General features: G+C 43.0%; 2 protein-coding genes across 13 annotated transcripts in view; both read right to left on the bottom strand.

Moving 5' to 3' along the window:
• arhgef28a (Rho guanine nucleotide exchange factor (GEF) 28a) overlaps positions 1 to 13,075 on the bottom strand; it is a 38,024-nt gene extending 24,949 nt beyond the window's left edge. For 4 of the 5 annotated variants that reach the window (XM_054757349.1, XM_054757347.1, XM_054757348.1 and 1 more), the window contains exons 1-5: positions 12,757 to 13,075; positions 11,813 to 11,859; positions 4,423 to 4,461; positions 2,564 to 2,619; positions 2,425 to 2,497 (exon numbers count right to left, since the gene is read on the bottom strand). In XM_054757349.1, the coding sequence (XP_054613324.1) occupies positions 2,425 to 2,497; positions 2,564 to 2,619; positions 4,423 to 4,461; positions 11,813 to 11,837 (193 nt within the window). In that variant the 5' untranslated portion in view covers positions 11,838 to 11,859; positions 12,757 to 13,075. Of the gene's footprint in view, positions 1 to 2,424; positions 2,498 to 2,563; positions 2,620 to 4,422; positions 4,466 to 11,812; positions 11,860 to 12,756 lie in introns of all 5 variants that reach the window. The other variant, XM_054757350.1, reaches the window with a different exon arrangement.
• Positions 13,076 to 13,805: 730 nt separating this feature from the next.
• Positions 13,806 to 19,276, bottom strand: LOC129170067 (transcription factor 7-like 1). Of its 8 annotated transcripts, none has more exons than XM_054757247.1 (11): positions 19,189 to 19,276; positions 18,552 to 18,654; positions 18,002 to 18,445; positions 16,177 to 16,227; positions 15,954 to 16,031; positions 15,634 to 15,695; positions 15,471 to 15,557; positions 15,228 to 15,381; positions 15,048 to 15,155; positions 14,912 to 14,963; positions 13,806 to 14,849 (listed from the first exon to the last, which is right to left on the bottom strand). In XM_054757247.1, the coding sequence occupies exons 3-11, from the start codon at positions 18,371 to 18,373 to the stop codon at positions 14,638 to 14,640; spliced, it is 1,176 nt and encodes a 391-aa protein (XP_054613222.1). In that variant the 5' UTR covers positions 18,374 to 18,445; positions 18,552 to 18,654; positions 19,189 to 19,276; the 3' UTR covers positions 13,806 to 14,637. The 8 variants fall into 8 exon arrangements, with proteins under 8 accessions (XP_054613222.1, XP_054613219.1, XP_054613220.1 ...); XM_054757244.1 differs by having other exon boundaries at positions 18,002 to 18,407; positions 19,062 to 19,268; XM_054757245.1 differs by having other exon boundaries at positions 19,062 to 19,268.
• Positions 19,277 to 22,226: the final 2,950 nt, after the last annotated feature.

A 22,226-nucleotide genomic window follows, 5' to 3' on the forward strand; every position in this document is an offset into this window, starting at 1 on the left:
ATGTAATTTATCTTATTTCTTATATATTGCGTAAAACTATGACGGGAACAACATCAAATTAAAAGCACTAAGTGAATACAGAGCCACCATCCACTAGTCATTTTTCAGAGAGGTGCAGCACACAAATATACACATTAGCATTCAATAAGTTCATCAAAGCTTACTTTTATGCATTCCCACATAGCAACAGCATTTGGGACCAAATATGAGGTGAAAGAAAAATGTAGTAGTCCAGATCGGTGTCCCCAACCACCGGACCCGGGAAGTTTTCAGGTGCAATGATTAAAAAAAAACAACACATCTTTGTAAATAACTACATGGAATTTTATGTAAATGCATATCAGTTTTGCAAATATGGGCCATTATTTTATTTCAAAAATAATATACAATTACAAATCCCATAGTTTTTGCATGTATAAGTTGTTGTGAGTGTGAGTGGAACTTTGTTCGACAGTCCTTGAACGCACCATCGTGTGTGTGCTAACTTTCTCCCACGCTGCACAGATAGACTACTAGACTGTATGTTTCCCCGTTTTCTTTCCGCTCATATGTGGTGCCAATGTTGTTACTGTTTTTGTAGTTTTACACAATACATACAAAATAAGATACAATAGATTGCTATAATGTTGGAACCCCCGCCCCGCTCCCCGCAGTGGGGACCACTGGTCTAGAAAGCAGTGTGGGAGACAGTTAGTTGGTGCGTTCGAGGACTGTCGAACAAAGTTTCCGCTCAAATTAAACATTTGAAAATACTGTAAGAATGCCACTTTTATAAAATTAGCTTCTTTATTTCATAATGTATGATTAATGTCTTCAGCAACAAACGTGACCGTCGAATCGTATCAAATCGAATCGTTCGGTTTTGAAAATATATCGTTTCTGAATCGTATCTCAACCTGTGTATCCAGATGCGTATCGAATCGTTTACCACGAAGAGATTTCCATCCCTACTTATTATAGATAAGAACGTCTTTCTACTTGCGGTTAATTATGAGTTACCTATAGACAAAATGCAATTAATCGTGATTAAATATGTTCATGAATTGACAGCCCTAATAAGCCATGTAGTTCTTCCCCAAGTGTGGCTGCGCACTGCATCCTTGTGCTTCCATCGGCGTGCGCTATAACTATTTCTCGAGCGAGTCTCATGATTACGGACCAGAATTGTGTTTTTCATTCATTTACGGGTGTGCGTTCACAACCACGGAACGTCTGAAAAGCGAGGACCACCTGTCAAATGCTCGATCCTTCAAGCAATTACACCAAAGGCTTCGCAACCATCTTGAATTTGAAGCACTTTAGCTTAGCGTGTCATAAACACAAGAAACAGCTGGAATTCTAACGCAAGCTATCGTGTACCACCCGAAAATGTGAGAACGTGAAGAATCCAGGTAGCTTCACAGACACCTCGAACGCTCAAAACGTGTGGACTTTGACCAAAGGCGTCACAAGCATCTTGGAAATGGAAGGCTCGGCTTGTGGCAACTTAGCTTAGCATGTGTTAAACACAGGAAACAGCTTGGCTTTGGCCACACGATTCTGTTTAGAGTAGAAAATGGGCTCTCTTGATGAGATGAACCACTTTCTGCTCTCATGAAGGGAAATCCTGGGCACCACGGAGGCATTTCCTCTTTTTTGTGCCCGTTCCTGTGCAAACTCATGAACCCACTGACCTGCAGTGTTTGTACACATCTACGTATGTCTGCCAGGTAGAATCTCTGCCTAAAATCTCTCCAATCTGTCAAAGCCCGCTGCTTGACAGAATAATTGACTACAGCCAGCGACAGCGCTGAGTTATGTCGCTGCATATACTGTAGGAACGCTTCGGATGTTTCAGGTTGACAAAGAGCACTTAACTCTGCATGGAGACGCTTCCAGGCACAGATGCGGAATTCGGGCTTTAACGGGCTTTGATTGCTTCTCGGTCCACACACGAGCGAGCTCGGAAAAGCCATCCATGTTTACAGGAAGAAATATACAATACGGTAACCACGGCGATGACCTAAACATCCCTCCACTCTCCCTCGGACAACTTTTACAAGCGGGGTTTTCAGGCTGGTTTTGCGAGAGCTTGTGAAACGTAACCTCTTTATGTCACGAGCGCTCCACTTCTGACTGACAGACGGAGGAGGGGGGCGGGCGGGGGGCCCCATGAACGAGTCGGACCCCATTCCTAAACAGTTTCCTGCGTCATTGCTGCAGCAAGACTTTGAAAACGCCGTTTATTTCAATAAAGCTTTGGTCTGACAGCACAAAGTATTGATTTCCAATGCGATGCACGGCAGAAGACCACAAGGGAAATTCCAGTTGTTTGCGTCTTTGCGGTGAAAATGATATTGACGCCACAATATTTCAAAGAAAACATATTCAATTCATGCAGCATCTTAAAGCCTCATTCGTCATCATAAGTCTTAAAGAACATACCACATGAAGACGACGGTTGCTCCTCTTCTTCATCATCATCATCCAAAGCGAGGTCTAGCTGCTCTTCAAAAACCTTAAAAAAAAAACACTTTTTCTTTTTAAATGAAAGTTTTCGTAATAATGATGTACAACGACTCACCTGTGAAGTGTCCACCAGCACCTTCTCCTCTGCTACTGGCAGCTCCTCGCTAACTCCTGAGCAAAAAAAAAACCCATACCACACACACACACACACACACACACACACACACACACACACAAATATTTCACCTGAGAATGTGACTCGCTATCTACCACCCTTCTCCTCCTGCAGCGTACAGTCTTCTGTTTTCGACCCAGAAAGGAAGAACACGTCCTCCCCCACCGAGAGGACTTTGAGAAGACGATTGGCGCAGTCCAGACAGAGTGCGGGTCAATACGGAGGCACACTTCCTGCTTTGGCGCTTTCAGTCAATAGAGCCATCTGGCATTGCTATGGTAACTGAGAAGGGCGGCTCCAGGTGATGGGAGATGGGAAAAGAAAAGATGGCGGGCCACCATGAGCGAAGACCAAATGCCAGTCCTTGTTCGGACTAAAGACTTTGCCGTCTTTTCTTATGGTCTGCTTCAAATTCCTTTGAAATCAAGAATTTTGAAACTCAAAAACTCACCACATGCATGCTGGTCAAAGTGTAAGGGTCCCTAGACCCCCAATTTAAGGGTCCCTGGATCCCCCCAGAATCTTGCAAAATAGCCAATGCCACCAGTACGTCTGTGGTTTATCAGTCAAAAAAAAAAAAACATCAAGCAAAAGCAAGTAGAGGACGGGGAGGCGCTAAAATCAGACCACTTGCCAAATTTGACCCAAATTTGTGTGGGGAAAAAAATCCATCTCTAAGGTTGCAAAAAACGATTCCGACCCACCGTCGCGGGTTGTTTTTACCCTCTAAGCATAGGCTAATTGATTTTTTTTGTGAGAAAAGAAAAGAATTGATTGATCTGCTGTTTTTGTGTTTAAATACCGACAGCAGCAGTTAGCTCATTTTCACACAGTTATAATATGAGATATTGGGCCGATATCAGCAAAATAAACGCCAGATTACAGTTGAGTCACTACGCCAGTAAGGTAGTTCTTGGACATAACAATTTTAGTAAGAATAATAATAAGAATGTTGCTCTAGCTTGGTTAACATGCAGGTGACATGATGTAAACGGAGCGTTGTTGGCGGGTTTTGGAGGTTTTTTCCAGAAGGCTGTATAGATGGAATAGGCGCGTCCCATTACGTGCATTCTTAGCTGCCTCTTTTTAGCTGTTTTTGTATCTTTACAACGCACAAACAAAAAGCAAGACGTGTGTTCATGTGTCACTTAAGGGTTGTGGATGATGGGCAAAATTCCCTTTAAAAACGGATTTGGATCAGTTTTTCTCATACCTGCTGGTGCTGATTATTGCTGCCTGTTTGAATAATGCAGTATCATTTGATCAAGCCTTTTCGAACATTCCACACTGCAAAATAAGTCAGAAATGTACGCATGATGCATTCCTTTATTGGTGCTGATATTGGTATCGGCCAATATTAAAGGCTGCAATATCGGAACAGAAGTGAAAAAGATGTATCAGGAGGCCCCTCTATTATTCCTTTTTTTTTTTTTTTTTTAAACACTTGACGACAGTTAGGATTGTAAATTGTGACCACAGCTAGCGCAGGTTTTATTTTTGACCCTGGAACAGACCACTTTCCATTTACATTATTTCCTGTGGGGTTTTAGAATGCATGCTAGTTTTTCTTTTTCCCTCTCAGCGTACTGACGTGTACGTGTGTGTGTTGTTTTGCTCAGGTTGAGTTACACACAGGCGGGGGCGTGCCTCTGACATCAGGACAAACAGACAAGGGAGTAAACAGGAGGGAGAGCACGCGGCCCTCCCTCACAGCGCTCAGGTGTGAGTCAACACACTTGGAACACTGGTACACAAACAAAACTCATTTAAAATAATACAACTGATTTTTAAGTACTTACCTTCATCAGGAGGAAGACCACTGTTGTGGATCCCCCCAGCTGCCTGGAACAAACATGAAAATGATGTGTTACTTGCATTAAAAAACAAACAAAAAAACAAACGACAGTCACTAATTGATTGCATTAATTACGTTAAACTGTTTTTTTTAGCGCATCATGTCAAGCCACACCTCTGATCGAACGGCAGACGGAGGCACAGTGCAGTGCCCCCACGCAGTCACACGGAGGTGTCGCTAGAAAGCCGTGAGATGCATTCACAGACACCCCGAGCGTCACAACAACGTCTTTACCACGCGTGTATGTGTGGTATAAATAAACAGAAAGGTTAAGAAAAACAGTAAGTAGATATTCTCATCACCCACTAACGTAACTCCTACTGCGGAAGTGCAATTCGCTGCATCTAAGTATGGTCGGAAATCCCTGAAAATACGTGTACAGCGGTCCCTCGCTGCATCGCAGTTCCAATATCACTCCCTCACTCTATCGCGGGGTTCAAAAAATAATTAATTAATAAATGATGGCTGTTTCGTGGTTGAACTGGCCTATTATTCGAAGAAGAAGAAAATGCAATGCAAATTGTACGTATTTTCAGGCATAAAAATGGCTAAATGACCTAAAATACAAACACAAGGCAGAAGAAAGATTCTAATTGTGAATGCAGTATTTTAAATTGGCCACTAGGTGTCGCCAGAACGTGCAACCTGATCGCCTGAACAGCCAGTTACTGTAGGTTTTTATTATGTCACACAATATTACCAACATAATAATAATCATAACAACAACAAGCTACTAAAACTCAACTTGGAACCTCCAACGTCACTTCCTGTCTGCTCGGCACTGCAGGAAGTATGCTATCCAGAAAACAACAAGAAGAAACTGCTACCGTGTGGGTCTATGTCATCTTATTTATGTCTAATATATCTACTATTTTGGGTAACACAAATGTAAAGCTGATTATAGGGGTGTTATTTCACATCTAGAGGGCTCCAATAATGTTGAAAACCGTACTCAGAAGATCGGAAACACGATTTCTATGGCATAACTATGAAAATATTCCATTTATTAATACTGAATCCTACTTTGCGGAAATCCACTTTCAGCGGCCGGGCCCGGAACCATTTAACCGTGATAAACGAGGTTACTGTGACTGTACACTCAAAACATGTGCATTCAGATTTAGATTATGTGGTGTCTTTGATATATACAGTATATATATATATATATACACACACATATACATACTGTACATACACAGTACATAGTCAAACCTGTCTATAGCGGCCACTAAAGGGAAACAGCCGCTATAGGCAGGTGGTTGTTATGGACAGGTTGGCGGCCATTTTGAATTTGTGCATGCACATATTAACATGTCTGTGATTAGAAGCTTGTTGTGTTTGCAGATACATATAATTATACTGTTACATGTTGACCAGTAGAGGGCACTGTGGGACTGCGGATAAAAGTTAAGAACAAAAAGTAAAGAACTACTAGGCTTCTTATTCTACACCACCCACAGAACAAAGCTGTGCTACTATATATACGGCAGAGTGTCATTACAGCTTCAGTTCATCAGGAAGTGACGGGAAGTGACGGGAAGTGACGGGAAGTGACGGGAAGTGACGGTGTGACATCACGAGCAGGAGAGCTAGGCTGAGTGCTAGCTGTGAGTTTGGAGAGAGTTGGGAAGTGTGTTTATGTTGGCGTGGATGTAAAGTCCTGCAGTGTTCTCCGCTGTTAATAAAGCCATTAAAGTGCATCGGCGACGTGAGTCTCTCCTTCCCCACAACAAGGGCATTACAGTATTGACCAGTGCACATTGTCTCACACCAGGAAATAAACGGTGTCACTGTCTGCAACAAGCTCCAAAGAAGACGGCATTTTTTTTAATGTGGAACAACTGACAGTTTGTGTGGATCTTGTGAATGATTGTGACTGAGCTAGGACTCAGTAATTAAAGTCTACACACGACGGCTTCATTGATTAAAAAAACGAAACTGTTTCGTGCATGAAGCTTCTGCTTGAGTGGGCATATTGGCTGCTATATGCGGTCAGATATTGACCAAGGGATACAAAATGGGTGGCCGCTGGCCGCGTTAGACAGGTGACCGCTATACACAGGGTCTATAACACGTACATTTTCTGCGGGGGATTTTTCAGTGGCCGCTATAGGCAGGTGCCCGTTCTATACAGGTGGTTCAAGGTTTTCAAGGTTTGACTGTACATGCATAACAACTACCTGTCATTTATCTCTCTGTTCATAAAATCCAGACAAATTGGCACATTTCACACAGTTGCAAATGGTGATTAATCATGATTAATTTGAAAACTGTGATTAGCTGAATTTAAAGTTGTAATAGTTGGACAGCCCTATTAAAAAAACAAAACAAAACAAAAAAAAACCCAACTCATTGTTGCCTCCACAATGGTGCCACTAACTGTGACCCACTTTTGGTCCCACTGGGGAGAACGCTGAACATGCAAGATTTCAAGCAACAGGAATGTCATTGTCACGTTGAGGCAGGCCAACACAGCTTTGTGCATTACACCAATACACTCACTACTGGTACTACTACCTTTTTCTGCCTGTGTTGTGTAATGTATTGTCATTAGAGTTGAATTTCGGTAACAAATCCCAGCCATAACAGTTGAAAAACAGGGTTTGCCATGAATCAGGAGTTCTATGATGAGATCAGTCTTTTAAGGGGAGGTCTCTGCCAGCTACGAGAATGTGTGGTTATCTGCTATTTTCTGATCATCGGCATTCTGAGGGCATCGCAAAAGGTAAAATCAGGTTTCAAATTCCCCCCTCATTGAAATTTGAGCCAATGATCAACTAATTTGATTAATTTCTACATTGCCCCCTCCCTTGTGGACATTTAAGGAAATAAAATGTAGACGTTAGCTCACACCAAGTGTTGTCTGAGCTGATAAGGCTTCTGCTGTCCAGGCTGTAAATTGCGGTCGGCTGTTCAAGCGCTGAGCGCACACTTACACTGTGTTTCCACCCTAACGCCTTCCTGAGTCCTAACAGTGCATCCAGGCTTGCTTTTCTTTCGCTATGTCATTCAGTAATCGTTACATACGCTCAGAATTTAGGCTCATGTACCCTTTTAATATTTATTTGAAATGATTTGCTGCCCTGAGGGAGGTAGGACAGGGACGAGGCGTCAGGTTGATTTGATCTGTGACATTAACCTGATCCATTCACTATGAAATATTCAACACGGTGTGGCTGCCTCTCGTATGGACAGTGTCGGATTAGGCGACGTGACTTAATCATGGAACATAAACGTTTGCTACTGCTCAGAGATGACAGAACAAGATAGTGGCTGTTGTTGTCTGACTCGGCCGGTGCTACGCTGCTCGCTGACAATAAGCCCACCCGCGCACCTCCATGCGTGTTTGTCTGTGCAGCGGGCGAACAAAACAGGCGGACACGTGTGCCGCCGCCTGCGCGTGGTCGCCAGGGAACCGGCGATCGTTGGAGCTCCTCGCTCGCCATGATCTCCAGAGAGCAACGCGCTGTGACGCCGGGCCAGCAGAAAACAAAAACAAAAACAGAAGCCTGTCTTTGCCTCTTCTTGCTAGATGATGAAGCATAATTGTGTTTGTCGCGAGCCAGAAAGCCATTTACTGTATGTTCTTTGACTGATTCAATTCTGTGCAAAAAAGACACAAAATTTGGACATCCACTCCTCATCACAATGTTAAGACCAGTTGAAAAAATGCAAGAATGTACATTTGGCACTGTTGGAGCTTAAGGAGGCTCTAAGTAGAGCTTCAAAATGCAAAAAGAAGAAATGGGAGTGAAGAAAACACATCAAGCGGGGGAATGAACGTGCTGTTTGTCCGACACACAGCTGCGGATATCTGCTGGAGACAAGCGTGCCATAAAGAGAGGCCAACGTCTCACCGCTGCAGCTCATGTTGTGTTGCAAACAGTCATTTTATAAAAGATATTTGAGAAGTTTGAGAAGAAACAATTGGGGTCACCGCTTGTCATTGAGGAGTGATGGTGGGTCCCGCAGTCAAACCAGTTGAGAAACATTGTACGGGAGTCCCTAATAAGTGCCGGGTCAAAAAAAACCTCAGCATGAACTGGCTGTAGGCGACCTCTTGATGTAGATTGCATTAACTCCACAAGATGGCAGTAGCTGCACATAAGTATCTACCTCTGCACACGCTTTAAAATGTTGCTACTCAGCTGTTGGAGTGAAACTCCTGGGTGGTGCACTTGCCGCATTGTTCACAATCAACTCATCTGTGGCATTAATGCTGGCTGAGCAGTTTGTCCTTCACTGCTATTACAACATCTGTACTGTTGGTGCCGTGTTTAGGGCCCTATGATTTCGTGGCATTGGCCACTAACAACGGAATTTAATGTTAAATGCGGACTCTTGCATAATGTGAATAAAATAATGTCAGCGTGAGGAGAAACTCCTCTCTTACGGAGCGTGAATGGAAGCTAGCAAGGTTAGCTTAGTTTAGCAGAGCATGCTAGTGCGGCTGTGTGTGTATTTTCACCGTGTTGCGTTTTACCGCTTGAATGTATGCGGGCGTTTTATGTTGCCCGCTGAGTGAAAACAGACCAGATGCACGTTTATTCTTGCACCCAGCTCGTCTTAACCGTCAACAGACATTCTCAACACAGACACACTTCCAGCCTTCAAAATAAGAGCGCTGTTACCACATCTTGTCTAATTGTGTAAACATAACAATAGTGTCATAAAAAAAAATCTCACATTAATAATGCGATTGGAATTGCATCGGTGGCTACATCTTCTTTACTCACACGCATGAGCATTAGAGTTTGTTGAGGATTCTGTAGCAACGTGTGCAGAGGCTGACATGAAATGTTAGCCAGGCTACATCCATTTCTGATTTACTGGGCAACATTGGCCAGTGATGTATTGCATCAATAAATGTAAGGATTTTTCACTCCAAATCATTATTAAAAGGTAAAAAAATATAAAAATATATACAATTATTGCCTTCTTCCAATTAATGCCCTGCTACGTTTGCACTTTATGAAACAAAATCTTCCCAAAGTGTCTGAGGGGAGGCCAGGTAAAGACATTTCTGTGTTATATTTCCTAGCAGTCGCACTCGTGTGCATGCATACAAATGAGGAGGGGGTTTGGAGTGTTGTTTTTTTTGTCGCCCCCTCACACAGCAGATATTTGACAGCTCCCGACCTGAAACACCAGTACAAATTGTTCTGGCAGGCGTCAGGTTTCCTCCAGCCTGCGGCTCCGACGACTCCTGATCGCAGTAAACTGGTAACAGCGAGCCACTGATCCGTGGGACGCCGTGTTATACGATGATAAGAAAAACGGCTTCTACATCACAGCAGCGTGTCGCCGCTCGCCCGCACAAAGCCTGGCATTGTCACTGGGATGGAGCATCATGAGTTGCTGCGTGACCTGACCTTGCAGGGTGGAGACGCCACTTCCTCTTAATGGCCAACTGTATGCGTGTGTGTGTGTGTGTGTGTGTGTGTGTGTGTGCGTGTGCATGTGCATGTGCATGTGTGTGCATATGCTGGTAATGACTCCCATGCCTGGTTTGTTCTTGCTCTCTCCCAAAGCTGGTGACACAGCAAAAACAAGCAGACACTCTGCTTACCCCGAAATCTGGCAACAGTCGGGACGGGCGAGCGAGCGGCCCACCCACGAGCCCTCACACTCGCACAAACCAAGCCAACCAATACCCCCATTAAGCTAACAGAAGAAGGTGCTTTCTACCACTCTGGTGCACTCAGACGGTCTTTGTCATTTGGTCACCCCCTCCCCCCACCACCACCCCCCAAGGACTAGAACCTTCTGGTTTGGGTTTCACTGCAGACATAGAGCCTGCCAGTCAATGCCCACAGACCCACAGTGTGCACAAAACAAAAGCAGAGCAAAGCAAAGTGTATAACCGCTCTAGGTTTTACAGACCAACATTTGCTGATGCACGAACAACCAAACTTGAATATGTTGCGTTATCAATGCAGTAGGCCTGCTGCAATAATCAATAAATCAATTGACAGCACGATAAATTTTGCCGGCCTCCATATGTTGACATGTGCCTGCATGTGCGTTTTCGTCCTCTTTCTCTCCACTGAAACAGCCTGGTTGACAAGAGGATTCACCCTGTGCATCAGTCTCAACACCTTGGCGCGTTGATTCAACCCTCCTGTCAGTCATTCAGTCTCTTTGCTACGCTGCACTACTTTCAAGCTGCGTGTGTCGTGTGCTACACAATCCAATGCTTTCTAGGTGCCTGTTGTGTATAAAACACCATCTGGTGTCAAATTCCACCCTTTTGCGCGTCGTCATTTTTTGACACAGACAATGAAATAAATACAAAACGGTGGCACTTGCGTTTCAGTGATCCCGAAGCATAATAGCAAATGTGTTTTGCTGCATCCAAAGCATGTAATTTGACCAAACGCAGACAAAACGTTACAGCCGACGTCTGCATTGACAATGTGAAATGTTCCCGGGGTATTTCTCCATTTTTTTGTTTTTAATATTCAGACAAAAATGAAAGCGACAATGATTCAAAATCAGAAATATTGTGACTTTCATTTAAGTGCAATTTTTGCACTTGCTAGCTAGCTCCTGCTAATGTAGTGTAGCACAGGAATTTTTTTCAGGAATTATATGGCATAATATACGTCGGTGTGTCTGGCTGGCCGCTTCCCTCAGCTCACTGTGATCGGCTTTATCTTTGTTTTATCGTTTGATGTGAGGACTCTTCTTACCTGGCAGCCGGAGTCCCTGCTGTGGGAGGAGCCGTTTCTTCCCAGGAACACAACAGGGGTGGCAGACTTGTGAAGCTCAAAGCCTGGCTTGCACTTTCTCCCGAGGTGGTGCGGTTCCCACGTAATGTTCTGCGGGACTAAAGTGGGTCGCGTTCCCCTTTTCCCTCGTCACTACTTTTGAACAAAAAGCGCTCACCTTGTTAATTCTGTTTAAAAACGAAATATTCCCACACTGGGGCTGTTGCGTTCGCCTTAGGAACCATCGCTTCTGTGCATGCATTCATGTTAGCATATGCTTTCTCACAAGGCTAGTTTGTTGCTAGCACCCTGGGTCCGCTCACTACTAGTCCCGCCTCCACAAAGAGGCCGAATGAGATGCGATGAAGGTTAATTCTCTCTGTTCATTCCGCTACAGAACCAATGCGCGCAGACACAGGCCTGGTATCGCATATGCCATACATGTATGTAGTTAGTATTAACAATAACCTTGCGCCATAAAAATAAACACTTAGACGACTAGAAATAATCCACAAAGTCAGGACAGCCGCAGTCTCACATTGTGGTTATGAAGTGAAGCCATGTTCCAACAGAATGTAAATAGCGCTGGTGTGAAAACAGCCCAATTGTAAAAAAGTGAGGGACTTGCATTTCTTCTGTCGCCCTCCATGTTCCCCACAGATGAAAGTCCACTGTGAATAAAAAAACAAGGGACAAAAAAAAGATCAAAATAAGCTCCATTAAAAAGGAAGTCCCGTCATGTTCGCCATTCTCAGGCTGTCATCGTCATCGTTGCAGCAGGGAAATTCCTCCCTCGTGAGACTGAAACATGACATCAAGAGCATCCACCAAGATGCTTCTCTTATTTTGTTTCACGTGGGCTTGCATTACAGGAAGTGTGAGCTCACAGAACACCCTTTAAATAAATGTTGCAACATGAACAGGGGAAAGATGGACCGCCAAAATCCTCGGAAGTGACTTCATTCCCCATCGGGGAATAACACAACTGGCTGGAGGTCATGCGCTGGGTGAGAAAGCATGAGACAGTGGATCAAGGCAACTAGAGGGCGCTCACGCTTACATCCCAAACCATGCATGTTAAACTAATTGGCGACACTAAATTTTCCATCGGTGTGAAGGTGAGTGTGAATGCTTGTTTATACTGTATGGCTCTATGGTTATCATCACAATGTTCTGTGGCGGCATCACATGCTTGTGGAGCGAATGCGAGATTTGCTTACATCATGTAAATGCAAGTACCTTGCTCGTTTGGTTAAATACAGTACACCATTGATAAGAAGATCATTAACGACAAGTATTCTTCTCAAACAGCATCAAAAAGAAGGTGGTGGATTTCTCTAGTATGCTTAAGAGTGGGCCAGAACGGGCTCCAATGTCAAGAGTAAGGTACACTCAAAGCGAGCGCGTTAGCTGACAAAAAAGCACAGTGCCTTTGGCGGTGTACGTGAACGCACCAGCTAAGCTCTTTTTTTTAAAGCAAACACACTAAAAAACGAGGCGTACTTAACGGCACCGCGACGCAAACATTTAGCGTGTTGTGTTAGCGCCAATAAAAGTCTTGACATTACCTGATGTCGCTGTTACTTTAATTCCGCTGCAGTGATACTTTTTAGGACTTTTCAAGCCGAAGAGTGGCGTCTCCATCCGCCTCGTCCAGTCGTTTGTTAGCAGGTGAGCGTCTAGAGGAGTCCTCCTCCTGTCTGACAGAAGACCTCCCCCTCCAAATACGTTACGTTTAATGTGAATGACAATGCCCCTTTCCTTTTCGTTTAAACATGTAGCTGTTTGTGCCTTTCTATGATGTATTTTATATTTTGAGCAGAAAATTTGTTTTGAAAAAAAAAAAAAACGCTATTTCCTTCGTGTCTGACTTCCGGGTTTTGCTGGCACTCTGGCGCCCTCTAGTCGTTCAACCAGCTTTCTCGTTTTGTGCACTCGTATTACATTGGTCCATGGGGCACAAGTGATGGCGCTCCTTTAATTCTGCCTGGTAACAACGTGTCACGTGATCGTGAAATACCATCCTTCTGGTTTGTCGGCAAACATTGCTGGCTAGCTATAGTTCAGTTGTCTAGTTTGTAGTAATTTACAGTTCATTTTTTGTTATCTGTGTGATTTATACCGCAAGTAAACAAAGTCTCCAAAAACTTTTCTTGAGAGTTTTCTTTTTACCCTTTTTTTCCCCCACCAAATAATGTGTCAATGATATTGTGGCACAAATACAGTCGTATGCAAAAGTTTGGGCACCCGTGACAATTGCTATCATTTTCATGAATAAATCAATGGATATTTGAATCTGTTATTTCGATATAGCACTGGATACGGTAGTATTTCACAGTTAGGTCAGAAGTGGTTGGCCAGGAAAAACAGAGGCAAAGGCGGAGGATGGTGATAACGGTCCAAGACAACCCACAGATCACTTCTAAAGAACTCTAACATCAACTTGTAGTCATCTGAGGTATGCAAAAGGGCATTTGGACAAATAAGCTTCATTTTGGACGGAAGTGCTGTGGTGATGCATATTGCACTTCTGTTCATCTAATAGACCTCATTTCACTCCTGAACTATTGCTCTGCCATCGGCATTCGCATGCAGTTTTTAAAGCATAAACAAGTCACAACGGATGCCAATTTATTTCACTAAAAAAATTACAAGAAAAATTTGATATACCTGTACATAAGTCTGTCATATTTTTGTAAGCTCTTTGTTTCAATACAAATATAAAGATAAATATGCAGACGCTGCCCATTCAGCCTGTGTCTTATTTACAATATGAACTACAGTACAGAATACATATCTTCATTACAGTAACACTCCGTTAAACTGACAGCACATTGCCCCGAACGACTCACCAAATCAAATCTCGTGACATAAAACACATTAATAAAAAATAAAATAAGTACAATATGACATGTGAAGCACCCTGTTTCAGTCTTTTTTCAATGAGCCAGACGCTCACCCGGACATGAACAGGAAATGAAGGCAGGACTTTCCCAGCCTTCCAAAGCAGCCTCAAGATGAGATTTTACAGAGTTCATTTGACTGACTGATCTAAAGATTAGAGGATGATTGACCACTTAGATGGAAAGTAAGTCCTTCAATAAATAAATCCTAAATGGCAACCTATGAGATCACTAAGTCTGGAGCTCCCTCTTTTGGCAAAACCTGGCACCTGACGCACCAAGCCACCCAGAAAAATGTTATTTAGACGCCTGTGCACTAGATGGCGGTGTTTTATTGCAAAGTAGTTTGCAATCAGCCAAAATCAGTTTAAATGTTGTTCATGGATTTTTCTACATATTTGGATTACATTAGCACACTTTGAAATATATTAAAATAGTTTTTAAAATACTATCATTTAACACTATAGACTATTTACACATAAAATAAACAAACACTGTGTGTGGGTGGGGGTGTGTGTGTGTGTGTGTGGCAGAATGTGGGCGGGGCTAACAGCAGCCCAGCAGGTGCAGCAGCTGGGCATCCATTCCTTCAATGTCAGACTCATCACCTGAGTTGGGGCACTTGGCGGCCGGGGAGTCGTGAGCCTCGGTGGTGATGACGGCCTCCAGCCATGAGGAGAGCGAGGAGGACGAGGAGGAGGAGAAGGAGGTGGATGGGGAGGGGTCATCTTGGGTGTCCCAGGCGCCTTGGCGGGCTGCTGTGGAGAAAAACAAGAAGTTTCTTATGCAGTAAAGACCACAAATCAACATGTGACGGGACCTGCAAGGCTGGTGGCTACTGTGTCGCTGTTTCGCCTCCTTTTGTTGGCACCCTGCACACAAACCATACACACACGTTAAGATGCTGTGTCGAGGTCGTCACTGTTGTGTTATGTGTTGAGACGAACAGGACGCACTTCATCGTTGCTGCTGGAGCAGTCAGAGGACATCTCCTTGTGGATCTTCTTTTCCGCGTAGGCCTGCTCATAGTATTTAGCCCGCTGCTCCTTGCTCAGCGACGCCCACTGAGCAAACCATACATGAAGCGCACACATGCCTGGCACTCTCTGCAGTTGAGTTGACTATCATTCACTTACCAGCTGTCCCAGTAGCTTGTTGACTGCCACGCCGCCCTTCTCCTCAATCTGAGCCTTCAGCGTAGGACGCTGCTCCCTTAAGAAGCACATGAAGGCGTTTGGGGGCTTTTTGCCACGCGCTCGCTTGTGCCGCCGCTTGTACTTCCTCTTACGGCTGAAATAGAAAGGACAGAAAAACGACAAAGCGTGATGTGAAGTCATGTACATTTAAAGATCTCCAAGAGGACAAGGGAAGATTTCTACCTGGGGGAGGAGGTGGACGTAGATGGCGGCGGAGGAGCCGTAGCACCCTGAGAAGCATCCACTGCTGCGTACAACACCTCTCCATTCCTACGAAGACACATAAACACCCTCTAGATCCGTGCCCAAGTGTGTCTGCGTTGTGGTGTATGTGTGTGTTACTCACAGCATGCCAACAGCACGCAAGGTTGCACCTTCGGGTAAGGGAACCACTGGCAGACTTTTTTTCTAGACACACCAAAACGTGCAAGGCTGCATTAGTGCCCTCTGTCCACATGGTGGCGGCATGCACCCTTTTAACTTCAGAGCATTGCATTGCATTATAAGCAAGACATATCAAATCTTTTAAAATCTCATTTTTCTGTTGGGAGTGTGGAACTGCAGACCTAAGGCCATCTCCTATCGCCTGCCTTCTGCTACGTCCTAAAGCAAACACCGAATATGTTCCCTTTTTTTTTTGGTGTATTTGAACCCAAGGAGTCTTACCGGCTGCGGAGGAGCAGGTGGGAAGCTGTAGGCAGGCTGACTGTGGATGACCTGAGGCGGCATCTGACACGGCACATACTATTGAGACATCAGCATAGTAGAGATTAGGACACAAGCAAACAAAAAATACAGTAGTCATGGCCAAATGTTTTGAGAATGACAAGTATAGGTATTTTTGTCAACTGTTACTATGGCATACTGTGTGTCTGAGATGACGGCTCACCATCGTGACAGGCCAGGAGTCCATGGCCCCCCTCCATCCTGGTCCTCCTGACTTAAGCATAATTACGAGCATTTCATATGCATCAAAGGCTTTTATTGACAGTTATATTAAGTTTATATAAAGAGTCAATATTTCAGTGTAGACTCCTTTTCAATTCACCGTGGCATGCTGTCAATTCACTTCTGGGGCACATCCACACTGATGGCAGCCCATTCATGCATAATCAATGCTTGAGGTTTGTCAGAATTTGCAGGTTTTTGACCACAATTCCTCAAAGGGATTAAGGTCTTGGGCGTTTCCTGGCCATGGAGCCAAAATGTCAGTATTTTGTTTCCCGAGCCATTTTGCCACTCATGGCAAGGTGCTTCATCAGGCTGAAAAAGAGCGTTGTTTGTCACCAAACTCTTCTTGAATGGTTGGGAGGAGGTGCTTTCACAGGATGTTTAGGTACCATTGTTTATTCATGGCTGGGTTCATGGGCAAAATTATGAGACCGTTCCCTTGGCTGAGAAGCAACCCCACACATGAATGACTTCAGGATGCTTTACTGTTGGCATGACATAAGACGGATGGCAGCACTCCGTTCCTTGTCCTCAAAATGACAGCATTTCATTGACATTATGTCACTTTCCGTGAGATTCTGTGATTAACAATAAATTCCGTTATTATTGACCAATTCCGTTAACTCGGAAATCAGAGCCCTACAATATCCTTGCCTGTGAAGCTCTTTGTGCGCTAAGCAATGATGACTGCACATGTTTCCTTGCAGGTAACCACGGGTAACAGAGGAAAAACAAAGATTTCAAGCACCACCCTCCTTTTAAAGCATCTGGTCTGTTATTCTAACTCAGTCAGCATGACGGAGTCATCTTCAGTTTTTGTCCTTCTCAACACTCTCACCTATGTCAGCTGGTCCTTTTGTGACAGGGCTGAAATGCAGTGGAAATTGTGTTTTTGAGAGTAACTTCATTTTCATGACAAAGAGTGACTTTGCAATTCACCTTTATATTCTTCACAACATTGCAGAGTATATGAAAATTGCCATAAAATGAAAATTCATATTTGTGTCACTCTCAAAACCTTTGGCCTTGACAGGAGAACCTCTAAAATCGGAATTTGTACACAATTTTCTTGGAAATATGCACCTTTGAAGTCACACAGACCTTTGCTGAAACTTACAAAAAAACAGCAAATCTTGCTTTTTCTTGGACTTTTTGGGGTTTTTTTGTGATGCCAAAGTGGAAAAATTTGTCACCATAAAAGCAATGAAACATGTCTGCATCCTGGCTGCTCAGTAAAATATGGCTAATTCAACAATGCGTAAGGCAATATTAAGGCCACTGCCTGTTTTTAACCCGAAGGAATGTAGCACTCATCGGCTGCCCTGGCTGCTCAGTGCAATAATAAAACAGTATGTCTTATTATTAACAGCTCTGAGCTTATTTTTACACTTGTGTGACTGTTAAACATTGCCTGTGCAGTTAATATGATGGTCACAGTCATCCTATTGCTATTTACATTATTTCCTATGGGAAAATTGCCCCTTCAGCCTTAGAGGTACGACTGTACAGCACGTCAAGCAGAAGCATTCACAGCCTATGCGCACGCTTTTTGTGTTGCCAAAAAGTGGATTTTTATGTTTCAAGCTACTTTTGGACACCAGACTACTTGAAGATTGAAAGTACTTTGAATGTTACGTCATCCTTGTGTGGAACCATGACAACATTCCACTGCAGGTGATCAAAATCTACCACCTGCTGTCAACATTTAACCGTGGTAAATTCAGCAAATCCTTCAAAGCACTGTTGCATGATATAACACTTACTTGCTGACGAAAAGCAGCCCCCACCTGGCGGCTGATGTGAAAAGGGTGTATGAGGTACGGATTGAACTGCGGCCCGTAGCTCATACTGGAAAGCGACACTATTTGGCTGTGGGGGAGGAAAGGCGGGCGGAGCGGGAAACGCCCGGCGAAGCCTCTGACGTCCCCGTGGGCGTCAAAGGCCCTCCCAGAATAGGCGGCCGATGGAGGCGGAGGTGGTATGTGGTGGTTGGGAAGAGGATGAGGAGGAAGCGGGTGAGGAGGGTTGGTGGTGTCGCAGAGGATGTTGGAGCATAACTCCTGGAGAGTGTCGGCGACATCCTGCCACTCCAGCTCGCCGACAATCTGCTCAAACTCTTCCCTGAGCTTCTCCATAGCGGTCCCAGTAGCTTGGCCCAATTGTGGATACCTGTGGCACACACAATTGTTGTGGTTGTACCTAGTCAACTGTAAATAAACACAACTTTAGTATTTGTGCACAGCCACGTTTAGATTCAACAATACACACAGTCATTTGAATTGGAATTCATCACAAAGTAGCTCAGATACTTACTATAATGTCTTAATGTTTTTAAGTTAATTCTTTACTACAGCTTCTTCACGTGCAGCGATGAACAGACGATGTGACGTCACAAAGACAAACCTGCCGCCGAATTCTCAAAGAAAAGAAATACTTTTGGTAAATTATGTAATAAAAAAACCAATAGCGTACTTTTAAAAAATTATGTAAGACAATTATGTCCGATAATTTACACAATTGTGTCCAACGTATTTTCGGCCATTTTACGGCGTAAAAGAAACGTCATAATGTACTTTAATAAAGCTAGTATGTGTTTACTACTGTACAAAAGCACGAATGTCCATTAATTATGTAACACACACACACACACACACACACATATATATATATATATATATATATATCATTCAACATTCTATTTAAAACTGTACTGTACTTAGGTAGAACTTTGTCCAAAAACTAGTAAAAGCGACACTTTTGAATTATACTTTTTTAGCTAGCAGATAGCTCGCTAGCTAACAGTGTCAAGTGCAGGTAGGCTACCTGTTAGCAACGATTAGCTTCCGGGGTTTAGCAGCTTGCCGGCTCCGGTCACTCCCGCTTGACCGCTAAAGTTGTTTAAAATTCGGTCGGACGTGTCCGCAGCGGGAAGTTGAAACACAAATCTTACAATTTGAGGGCCCACGGCAGACTTTAAGCAACGGTTCGTATTTTTTTTTAATTTTTTTCCCAACAGTCCGGTAGCTTCGTGACGTCAGCAACCGAGACCAAGCTCCGCCCACCTCCTTGGAGAAACTGGTTGCTAAGGTGCACGTGCGCCTATGAGGCAGACGTCACTTGTTTTTAAATAAAAACGTTTTTAAGGAGGTACATGTTGAGGATTTGGGGTTTACCAGGACTGGAAACCCTTGAATCAATTTAGTGTTATTTTTATTTCAATAGAAACGTTTTTAAGGCAGTGCATGTTGAGGAGTTGGGGTTTACCAGGACTGGAAACCCTTGAATCAAATTAGTGTTATTTTTATTAAGCCAAACCATAACAAGACATATGTTACACTCGCCTTTAAGAAAGAGAGCCCAGTAGTGCATGACATAAAATGATCTACAATAGCAATATAATTCTAGAATATTACTACTATCAATCACAATGTGGATAAAGGCAGTGCCATTAATGGCTGCGCAACATGTAGGACAATGTAACATTATATGCTACCACGATATACTGCCTGTTAGCCCAATCATGGTTGTGGGTGTTTTATCAACTGCAGAGATTACCAGACATCTATTAGGGGTATGGCTTTTATTAGAGAGGAGGCCTTTATTTGTACAAGAATAGTATGACACCATTCATTTTTTGCCATCAATAAATAACAATGTTTGGTTCACATAACATAAAGTGTTGTTTAAAGGTTCACAAATCTTAAATAAGTGTGTACAGTATGGACAATTAGTTTTAATGCTAATGAGCTGTGTTTGCCATAGATCACAGACAAGAACGTAACATTGAGGAGTGGGACGGGAGGACACAAACGTTAGTGATGCTAGCATAGCCATGTGAGCTACAGTGCTAACATTACACTCAACAGCAACGTCATGCGAGGTTAGCCTGTTTGCAGTTTGCTGAAGAAAAAATGTAATCAGCCATCTTTTTTTAAGATGTGTAGCAAAGCCTGCTTTTTTTTTTTTTTGCAAAGCTGTCCTGCAGGAAAAAAATGTTTATCATGTGGACGACACATACATTGATTAATTGAATTGAAAATACCGTGTCTACAAAAAGTAAACAATCCTGCAATGTGACGTGTTCAATTCATGTCTGACCCGCTTACAATAAACAGCATTTCAGGATGTGAGCGTCCGCTGGGATCATCTCTGGTTGACGCAAGCGAGCCGCCAAGTGCCGACTGTGCTATTTTGACAACATAATGTTCAACTTTCTTGTTGCCGGGGAGCCACAAGGGTCTCCTCCATTTCATGTTCTTGCTGCCACTAATCGGGCTCGTATATTTATGAGAAAGCGCAGTTTATAGTTTCCAAATGTTTCCTCGGATACTTCCCCTCCACTCCACGGGGGTTTGCGTGGCGGCCTTTAAAGACGTGTGGACGGGCGACGCTGTCAAACCAGAAACAGGTGGAAGGACAGGGCGTCTACGCGGGTCGAGACCAGCTTTGCTGCGGCAAAGGGGGACAGTGAAGGTTCAATGAAGGAGCGGAAAGCATCCACAAATATGACCTCAAGATGACCTCTGGACGACCGTTGAATGTTGAAAATGTGACACAAACACGATATTCTGTTATCTCCACAGGAAAGGAATGTGACACAGTGGTGCTAAAGGTGCACATCATCAAAAAGCCCTCCTTGATTATGACTTGACTATATTGTTAATATATACTATATTGTAAATATTACATTCTTCAAAACGCTTATTTAGATATTCTAATTAATCTAATCTGTTCGAATGCTTTAAAAATAAATATAGGGTCCATTTCCCCAATATGTATTCATCATTTTAAAGGAAAAGTGCACTTTTTATAAAATGTTTGCCCATCATCCGCAGTCCTTATGTGACACATATACGATATAAAAACAGATAAAAAGAGACAGCTCATTTCTGCACGTGTGGAACTTACTTGTTCGGCCTATAAAGTCGCCTGAAAAAGTCACCAAAAAGCGCCAGGGCTGCTGTGTTTTTATTTTTGAGCTTGTTCAGTTAACGCTCGGTGCAGGTGCTCGTTTCGATGCTGCTATGTGAAAGAAATGCGCAGAGAAAGGAGGTTCCGGTAATGAACAAAATACTGTAAGTATTACATGTCGTCATGAATGCAACTGTTACTGCACGGTCACTTAAAACCTTGTTGGAGGTTTTTGGCGTTTTAATAGCGGCCTTTATAAGCGGCACAGCTCAAGCTGTCTCTTTTTATCTGTGTTTATATCGTTAGAACGCACAGAAAAGAGAAAGACGTCATGTGTTCATGTTTCACAGGGATTGTGGATGATGGGCAAAGTTTTTTTTTTAAAAGTCGTCTTGTCATGGTTGTTATGTCTTGGTTTTATTGCTGTTGAGTCATTTAGAGTTGTACAATGCCTGGACGCCCCCAAAACATGCCTATAAATACCACAAATATTGTTTCTGTTATTATTCAGTGGCAAATTACTGTTTTCAAAAAAATATAGAATGGAAATAACTAAATACAAAACTACCACTCTATTTATGACTCCTACTCCTTCTATTACAACCAATACTACTACAGATAATCATTTCAAATAACACTTTTTTATTCCTAAAACATGAAAATATTGGTAAAATGGCCCCCATTTATTACATAAAAGCATTTATACAGATTAGGTTAGTTGGAATAAGCTAACCTTAAACACATGAATGCAAAATCTGTCTTTAAAAAAACTGTTGGAGAATTTTTATTTTTGTGAAATATTTCAATTAATTAAATTGTCCTTATTATTATTATTATTTGTTATTATTCAGTGACAAATGACTGTTTCTTTGGCTGAAAGAACATAGAATAGAAATAAATAAATACAAATCACACAGTAAAGCCAGAGTTTGCAAAATAAGGTGTAGGAATAAACTTTGTTCTTTATCTTTCGAGCTAACATTTATATTTGTTTCCAGTGCTTTTGTTGTACCTACAAAAATAACTCTACAATAAATCTGATGTGATATTATTCTTTTTAGAATTTATTATTATGGA

The sequence above is a fragment of the Dunckerocampus dactyliophorus genome, chromosome 17 (genome assembly GCF_027744805.1).
Source record: "Dunckerocampus dactyliophorus isolate RoL2022-P2 chromosome 17, RoL_Ddac_1.1, whole genome shotgun sequence".
In the NCBI taxonomy this organism is placed as follows: domain Eukaryota; kingdom Metazoa; phylum Chordata; class Actinopteri; order Syngnathiformes; family Syngnathidae; genus Dunckerocampus; species Dunckerocampus dactyliophorus.